Here is a 9748-nt window from a genome sequence, read left to right as displayed (position 1 = left end):
TTATACGCTCAGCGTGTCCTTTATGATCAAATGAGGCCAAACACACAAAAATATAAACTGTCAGATGAGTATGATGGTGGGGGTTGCTGTTCAGTTGATGAATATGTTTCCTGGTGAGCTGTGTTTCAGTATTTATCAACCAACGTCCACCGTGCTGCCGCTGGTACTTTGCAGACTGTGGCGTCAAACAACTCACTCACTTTACTTCCCAGGAAGCTGGAAATCGTCTGTACGGTTATACACAGGCCCCGGTAATACCGTAGTGCTTTGAGAATGCTTTACTGTGTGAATTTAGCACGTTATAAATATGCACATTTGATATTTTCATCAGCAACCATCAGGGATATTGTTGACTGGCGTTAAACAAATTTCACTACCACCTAGTATCAATTTCGTTACGACCCTGAGGAGGCATTTAGTTTACAATTGGGCTTGAACAAAGCTGAAAAAGGTCAAACATTTGACTACATGTTTATTCGACAAGTACCCGTTTTTCGTCACAAGGATATATGAAATTATGGGTCGCGGCCTCTAGATGCTGTTGGCACTGTCGTAATATTTATGATATATATAGACGTAGACGTAATGGTAGTTATAAAAATGCCATGCTAGTTATAAGAAGTTCAGCTACACCGTGTGTTCGAAGACGGGACATTGAGTATGGTGTGGACTAGAGATTCATGCTCGACCTAGAACCTCAGTAATCCGGACCAGTTGATGTACAGGGAAGGGATACCGTGCTAACACATGCTCTTTGAGAATACTTGTTGAAATGTGATAGGTGAAAAATGATGTTTCCGTCGTCCGACTAGATCCACATTTCTTTCCCAGAGGGTTGATACTGTACTGTAACATTTGATTGTGAACAATATATATATAAATTGTCAAAATGAACTTAAACCCTAGCAACACTGCTAATAATGTTCGTTTATATATGCGTTTGTTGTGGCGCATCATAATAGCACAACGATATTTACGTGTTCTCTGTACCTCGAAGAGGTGAATATCGTAAAGAACGTCAGTGATGACAGCACCCAGTCTTGACTCTCATCAGAAACAAATCCTGTTTGGTGTAAAGGCACAAGTAGCTGTGAGAATTATACCAATGAATCACTGAAAACCGGTGATGACACCAGGTGTTTACGAAAAGGGTAAGCATCCCCTGCCCTACCGGTAGCACCCACCACTGACAAGATTTGTCTAAAATGAAACTATGTTTTGTCTGATGTCGCACAGACGTATTCCTACAACGTCGGTCTGTTGCTGGACAACAAACAAGATCAAGTGATCGATAGACCGAAAAATCCAGTAAGATAATTTTTGAATAAATATCTGCGACGTAGAATTACAGAGACTTTGATGCTTATAAGTAAAGAAAAACGTTTGGGAAATAGATGTGTTTTACAACACATTGGGGGCCATCTCGTACCAAACATTTCTTTTGTAGTTGACTCAGCATAATTTAACATGGTACTGGACTTATAATGAATCTTGGGGACTAGTCCACTAGCAGAAACGTCCATCTAGTTGAATTATATACAGAATGTCAACGCAAACGAATACCCAGTCCTTACTGTAAAAGGAAAAATATCTGTGAAAATGATACGAATGTATCGCTGAAAGCTAGGGATGATACACGGCTACACGGTTTTCGTGAGAAGGGTAAGCATCAACTGCACTACCGGTGGCACCCGCTATTCACAAAATACAATAAACAAACATATTAACACTTACCGGATCCTGCATGGTTAACGGGAGACAACACTTTCAACACTGTCATGATATAGGATGTAACAACATGAAATATACATATACACATTCGAACGTAGAAATGAAAGTGTTCCTGAAAGTGACCCTAACTGTCTCCCCTCAGTAGCGTGTCAGTCTACTGGTTTTGCTATGACCATGACAATCATAGCAGTCCGTCCTGTCCGCTCTTTGCCATCAGACGCTTCACAGTCTCTTTGTCTAGTTCCACTCTACCCATTTTCCTGACAAATTTAGAAGTCGGCTCTGCATTTGGTCCAGAATCCTTTGACGAAAGAGGTGATAGTGGATCACGTTGAATGCCATTAATGTCATTCCCCGAACAACGAACGTCATTTTCATAACCGTTGTGAGATTCGCCCTCGTGTCCATCTGGTTTAGCAGCTAGAGAAGGTTTGGGTAACTGTGTGCCTGGCAGTATACCCCCTGACTTTACAACACAGTCACCGGTCTCGCCCTTCATACTCTGACCCGGACTACGAGAACCCATCTCAACCTTGGGAGACAGATACCCATCTAATTGTTTGGCAACATGAAGATGTTTCTTTCCCGGATTTGGACCATCAACCTCCTGACTCCTTCCACGATTACGCGAAGAACTTTTAGACGTTTCTCGAATTCTACCCTGCTGCCTGTGAATGTTAGGAGGCGCTGTCTCGTGTGTAGGAGACGTTGGGACCAATGTGGGTGTCCGTCTACTCTTCCTCAAGGCTGTGAGTTCATCGCGCACTTCCAGCTTCATCAAGTTCATCTTAACCATTCTGCTGTGTTCCTGTTTGTCGAGACTTCCTAGCCTCTGCTCCTTCTGTCCTTCAGACCACTTTGTTAGACGTTCAATACGTCCACCCTCGCATTTGCTCATCCACACACCCTGGAGGAACCTCCCGCCTGAACTCGATGGTCCAGATGGTGGATTTGTACGTTTAGATTCCATAGCTGCCTTCAATGCAAATTCACCACCGGTACAGTTGTTAATATTTGTGGACTGTTCGAAAATTAGTTTGGAATTAGAGTGCAAATCCTTCGAATATAATTTTCTTGTTTACACGAACAAATCATACTGCAACCAACAGATTATGTATCCGAATATCCATTCAAGCATCCTTCTAGTTGATCGTGAGGTACAAATGTTGTAAGCGAATATATTTGGCGTCAAATATAAATCCACACAAGAATGTCAAACCGCCAAGTACCACGCACAAAGAACAATACAATGTTCCCCTAACGACGTCCAAACGTGAATGAAGTCACAGCAAGATCTACGGTAACAAAAACAACTTCAAAACAAAGGTCATATATAACGCCAGCAGTGAGACACTCTCATGGGGTGGCACGATAATCCAGCCAGAGGCTCCTAAATTTGAAAGCTTTAAAAATCAAACAGCAGTGTGGGTCAGATGTCCCCCACAACCCAGGAGGGGAATGTCAACAAGAGACACACGGAGAGGGTAAGTAGATCCCCTGATGTCTGTGACGGACCGGGCCGGGTGGAAAGCAGCTAAGAGGGATTAAATAAACTATCACATCTGATAGGTTCGGAATAAATGAACCCCATGATCTTTGGATTGAAGTAAAAGCGATATGTTTGGGGGATTGAGCTAGGATAAGGCTTGGTAAACACGGTTGATCAATAATACGGTGTTGGTGAAAATACAATGTGAGTGTGGAAAATAAGAAAATATTTGTGTCGGGGTATTGGAAGTGACTTGTTGACGCTCCTTGATTAAAGATACTGCTGTGAAGGGTCTGCATTGTTATCGCGTGTAGCGACACGGCTTTTTATTGGTTTCCGATAATAAATATGACTGATTAAGTGTGATCAAAACATGTACTTGGGCGCCCTGATGATCAGAGTTAAGTTGTAATCTGTGTTTGGTTCTGCCTGTTAATTATTATAAGAGCGGGCGGACAGGGAGTGAAGACAGTATCGTGGTTTCAGTCGGTGATTGGTGAATTTACAGAGTTACATACTGTTTCAGTTATGCTGTCATATTTCAACAATGCGCTAAGCAGGCATGAAGTCTCGTACTCACTCACTCACTCACTCACTCACTCACTCACTCACTCACTCACTCACTCACTCACTCACTCACTCACTCACTCACTCACTCACTCACTCACTCACTCACTCACTCACTCACTCACTCACTCACTCACTCACTCACTCACTGATGCTCGCACCATTGTCTTATGAAGCGGGGCACAAACGGACCCCCAAGGCTATAAATATTGTGATAGAACGGTACTAGAATGGTAAACTATCTTCATGGGACGTCGGGTAATCTTCAATTGACCCTTTTTCTTTTTATAAATCAGGTTTAAGATTTAGAAAGAATTTCCATTGGCTATTTCTAGTGTTCCCCCGCCGTGATATTGCTGGAATATTGCTAAAAGTGGCATAAAACCACTCACTCACTCATTATCATTTTCGTACATACAAATATTGTTATAAGGGATAAATTCACCCCAGTGTTCATGGTCGGATAAGGTTTTAACGAAGGAGAACAGTGAAGTAGGGACATGTGATCAAAGTCAAGTCAAACTTAGGCCCTCATGGCTTACACCTCCCCTAACAACATGGAACAGCAATACCAGTAGGTAACTGTTGTGTGGTCATCTTTCGCACTTACGAAAATACGCATGCATAGTATTTCTAATTTGCATTTACGTTTTGATGAGACTGGAAAAGCACTATCCTGGTATTCTCTTTGTTACCAGTTCAGACTGCTGCCTGAATCATAAAGTAAGGAAATTAATTAACACAATACGTACACTTAAATAACACCAACCGTCAATCGAGAGATCCACAAAACCAAGGAAGACAACTCGTGTGCGGACAACACAGTCTTGATATTAATGTTTCCAATGATATTGTTGGAGCTGTACAATTACATTTATGAATGACTGCCTACAAGTAATGGACAATGAAACCATAATTACAGGATTTATTTTATACTAAAGCTTGTGTCCAAGGCCAGGTATGATTGTACACTCAGCCATTCGGCTCCGTCCACTGCTGTAGATCACAGGCCTTCAGTGAAGTGTTAGCGCAGATCCAAGTTACTGTGAGGACAATGCTTTTCTTTGCAAATAGGGTTTTGACAAACGGTATATTGAGGTTTGACAATCGCACTCTAATGCCTACAGTACGTTAGTCTATGACAAACATAGGGTAGGTTGTACATAAGTAGGGATTTGCTGGAACAAATATTATATTACCTTTGCTTTACTCTCCGTATGAACTCGGTTGACACGTCCAGGGTGCCTCAAGTAGCAATAACAGCCTTAATGTAAGACCATCGTAATTCTCCTGTCCGCGGACGGTAAGCGGAAAGGCTTAGCCATGTTTTGCTTATGTTTACTTGGTTAAATATATTTAACTGACGTGAGAAATGAAACCCTTCTAACATCTTGGGTCTAATATTTCAAAGAACCCATCTGCGTCAAGACAACGTTATAAATATGACTGACACCATACGTTGCTTGTTAATAACATGTACTCGAGTAGTCAATTATGATATATTTATTTAAAGATTGAAGCTGTAATTGTTGAAGCGGATTACGACAATACTTCATTGCGTGATGCACGAAGCATCGATCATCTCGTATCTTGCATCTTTAATCTCGCTCCCACTAGGATGGTGATTCGGAAAATCAGTATGCCAGAGTTGCAAATACTTTATTACACATTATTTCGCTATTTATTGAGCTTCACGTTAGAAACATACACTTATCATGATCCCCATCTTAGAAAACCACAACTGTCGAATGACGTCAACATTTTTCAGCGATGATGTCCTTCCAGTGTGACGTCATTCCTATCTTACGTCATAATAAGATTGGAATGAAGTGAACAATGCCAATGGTGTGAATTCACACACGTTAAGTAATTTTTGCATAGGTACAGATACGATGTGTAATAACTTGTAACACCAACGACAGAAACAATTCCTTCATCTCATACAAATCGTATGTACAATGGTGGAAATATCACTTGTCGTACAATGTTTTACATTATTTGGTTATTTCTAGCCCTATTGTCTGAATAAAGACACTGAAACTAGTGGTTGAAACTACGAACATTGACGAGGGTGTAATGGTGGAATTTCAGCCAGATTACGGCTGAGAACGAGTAACTGATGGGTATCATCTGAGTGTAGTGTAAGAGAGGAATCTTGCTGTCCGATAACTATTGGTAAATGTCTTACTACACTCAACCACGGCGGCTTCCGCAAACATGGAAGTCGGGCAAGTGGTAGTCCCTAGACTTTGTCTACCCCTCTGACAAGTGTTAATCGGCACGGCTTCCACGACCGAAAGCTATCTTTGACCACACAATGGCATTTAAAAAAGTGGTCAAATGTAAGGCGTTATATTTGGGATTACACTTTCTCAGTAAAGTATAGATTCTAGAACTTTCGTTAGGTTGAGTCCCATCCGGGACTGTGACTTTGTGTGCTGGCGATTAGGTAGAGGAAACAGCCCTTCTCAGAATCACAAAACTTCACCCGTTCATGTCAAGTGGCATGTTAAACAGAGTGGCTTCCACACCGTCGTTTGTCCTACAGAACGGTCCGAAACCGCTGGATATATAATCGGACGACCTATCATACGTCTATTAGATTTTGATTGCCATCCTTTGAACACAAAGCCGGTCTTCATGGACGACAATATTAGGCCACATTGTGCACGTGGTATTGGATACTTTTTTACGTCAAGAGGCGGTAGCAAATCTACCTTTGCCCATCAGGAGTCCAAATCTCATTTTTGGGATATTATGGGTCGCAAAGTACGCCTGAAAGATCCTCCAGTACCAAATCATAATGTATAGGAACAAGCCCTCCACCGATAATGGAAAGCAATATCTCAACGTCAAATTTAACTGATACAGTGTCAGGTATATCATCGCAGTTAGCGGAGGTTACACCAGATGTTGACATTAGTAGTATACACAATGGGGCTACGGGGCCAGGTCCCCAAAGGGCTCAATTTGAGCCCTTTGGAAGTCCCTAATCCCGTAGCCCCATTGTGTATACTACTACTGAGGTGCATGCAAAATTTGATGAAAAGCGGTCGAATAGTTTCTGAAATATTGACTTTTAAGTGAGCATGGGGTCGGTCGGGAAAAGGCAAAATTTCCAACTTTTTGTCGTAATTAAGTCTTAATTAATCTAATTAAGTCATCCAGAGTGTTCTCAATGCCGTTTTGCTATAGCGTAACCATCTGCCGAGATGCATGCAAAATTTCACGAAAATCGGTCAAGTAGTTTAGGAAATAATCACTTTTTAGTGAGCATGGGGTCGGTCTTGCTAAAGGCTAACAATCCAACTTGTCGTACTTGTTATATATTATCGAGGCGAGAGGTGTTTTTAGCCGAATGAAACGCAGGTCTCGGAAGTCATCACCTCGCTACCGTCTCGGGGGTTGCTTTGAGCGAGCGCCATGGACGAGTATATGTGTGTGTGTCTCTCGGCTCAGCTATGATGATGCACGGCAGGCTGACTAGCGAGGCTACAGATGCCTGAAAGTGAATGAAACGCATCTCTCGGTAGTTTCCTCCCGGGTCGTCGTCTCGGTATCACGAGCTAGCGGTGTGGGCGAGTCGCAGTGTGTGGCTCGGCTCGGTTTGTACAGCCGACTGGCTGGCTGGAAACGTAATGTTGATTTCCACTAAATCATACCGCATCTCTCGGCAGTTCCCCGGGTCGACTCGCTGCCGTCTCAGTAGCATTGAGCAGTGTGTAATGTCTCGGCTCGACTATTAACCTACAGCTCACTGAGATGGCTGGCTACGTTATGTTGATGTCCGTGAAACAGTTTATTGTGAATAATCTCCTATGATTTGTTTGGTTGTCGTAATGAAGGCTTGTCGGGCCTGTTGCTTCCCTTGTTCTATGAATTATTTTTCTCGTCTTCCCTGATGATGGCGTTTTTACGAGATTTGGTCCGAATCTCTTGTTTCATTCTGTGTGATTTCTGAAAGCACCAAATGAAACTCTTCCTCGGAGATTTTAGAGATGGTGAGTGCGGTGGAAATATGATCGTCTATCGTGTTTAACTTCTCTTCGGCTAGAATTCTGATTTCGTCGTGTTTCAATGCTTTAAGTTGCAGTCTGCGAGATATGAACTTAAGGGTCAATCTCATCAACCCTACCACTCCAGCTGTTATTTCGATGCCTAGCACCACGGGTGCGGCCACGATGGTGGATAAAAACCCGATACCTGCTACGCCTAATCCATGCTGACAGAAACCAGAGTGCTGTCAACACCGTCCACGGAATTGACGGCCCTGTGATATTTTTTCTGTAATGCCGACCGCGTATTGCGTTCATGTTCTTGCCGCAAACGAAACCTGTCTACAGTTTCCAGTGTTTTTGCTACTTCATCCACGACTGGGTACAGACCCATCCTGTGTGTATATATATATTTTTTCATATAAAATAATATTTAATCGGTTTTCCGTTAATATCCGATCGGTGTATTTGAGGCTGATAAGGTTTAGAATATTGTACATGTAAATATTTGAGATCGAATTTTTTTCTATAACATGCACTCCATCGAGGCTTATTAAGGGTGTTGATCCCAGTCTTATGACGATACGACACCGTTGGTGAATGTGTCTGTTGAACCAGCATACTATCAACCCAGTCAAAAGTGTTCGTTCTGACCCACGAGCGTCAGCGAGATAGACATCTACTACGAGCGTGGTGTGTGATTTGATAGTCAAATTTGAATCGAAAAAATCCCGGTGGTAATTGGGTACGTCAAACTGTAAATATGAAGCCACGTGGTTTGAAGCTAACACGTTGCCCGTGTGACCTGGTATTCGTAAAACTTGTTCATCAAACTCTGGAGTGAAAGACGTGAGAAGGATCCCGTTGTTCGTAATTTTGGAGACGTAACATTTGTTTTTAAAAGATATGTAGGGTGAGGTGAGGGTCATGTTCATCAACCAGTCTGACTGTTTGAAGTCTGCTAGTGACACCCGCTCGTATACGTTGTCTTTAAGTGCAGGACTTACAAGGTGTTTTCCTCGCCGGACAGATCGAATCCCCGCGTGTCCCCAAGATCGGCTAGCGTTACGTTGGAATGATGGTTGTTCATCGGTTGTTTTATACAAAATTACGAAATGGTTTTCAATTGGTTATCGGATAATTCCTCGGACGTGCACTTTAAACCCATGAGATGTATGTTGTCGAGTAGGAACATTTTGGTGAGCGATATCGTGTCTTCCGCGGTCAAGGTGACTCCCTGCAGACTGATGTAGGCGTTAACGTTCACCCGCCCGTAAACGGAGCAAACTTGGTATTGTTGTTGTTTGGCCCAGTGGAGTTTGATCCCTGTCACGATTTCGACGACGTCACGGACCGACGGCGATTCGCAGAGGTACACTTGGATGTACAGCGTGGATTATGCTGGGAGATTTTCCAGGGCCTCATTTCACAAAGCGCTAAGGTGATCGTAAGTCACTAAGGTAACCTTAGTGCAATGTTAAAGAATGGGAGTTAAGGTTAACCTTAGTTAAGGTTGCTTCATGAAAGGAGCCCCAGGACGTCTACCACACTGTCGAATTCCGACACCATCTGCAATCCCACGTTTGGAGTCCCGGGTTTGCTGGACAGCATGTGGGCTACTCTTTGCCTCAACGTGCTGACAATCTCGCTGTGTCTTTGCGTAGGGATGTAAGCCACAAAAAGCGTTCAATTTTGTTCACGACTTTCGTCAGGCAGTGATCTTTGTTGTCCGTGAAAACGTGGGGAGAGTCGAGCGTGATGTTGAAATTCCAGTCGATTTGGGATGGCACTAATACCCATTTGTTGTCGTTGTTGAAGATGAGAGTGTACTGCATGTTTCTGGTGACGGCCGTGGTCTCGACGTCGTCCAGGTGGAACAGCCTGCTGCGGAATGCTGGGGTTATCATCCATTCGTCCTCATCGTTGCGGATCAGGTCGTATCGCTTGTTGTTGACCGCTCCTTCGG

General features: G+C 43.0%; 1 protein-coding gene across 1 annotated transcript; it reads right to left on the bottom strand.

The window, feature by feature from the left end:
* Positions 1 to 459: 459 nt before the first annotated feature.
* LOC124269452 lies at positions 460 to 2991 on the bottom strand. The gene is made up of 2 exons (XM_046704456.1): positions 1735 to 2991; positions 460 to 846 (listed from the first exon to the last, which is right to left on the bottom strand). The coding sequence occupies exon 1, from the start codon at positions 2699 to 2701 to the stop codon at positions 1913 to 1915; it is 789 nt and encodes a 262-aa protein (XP_046560412.1). The 5' UTR covers positions 2702 to 2991; the 3' UTR covers positions 460 to 846; positions 1735 to 1912.
* Between the last annotated feature and the right edge of the window lie 6757 nt (positions 2992 to 9748).

Source organism: Haliotis rubra, unplaced genomic scaffold (genome assembly GCF_003918875.1).
Source record: "Haliotis rubra isolate DU_JTF1 unplaced genomic scaffold, ASM391887v1 Scf145, whole genome shotgun sequence".
NCBI lineage: Eukaryota > Metazoa > Mollusca > Gastropoda > Lepetellida > Haliotidae > Haliotis > Haliotis rubra.
The sequence above is the reverse complement of the archived record's forward strand: the minus strand, read 5'-3'. Positions and strand labels throughout refer to the sequence as shown.

Bases quoted from the DNA above. Each gene is read 5' to 3' on its own strand.
- LOC124269452 (XM_046704456.1), bottom strand. From the start codon at position 2,701: ATGGAATCTAAACGTACAAATCCACCATCTGGACCATCGAGTTCAGGC.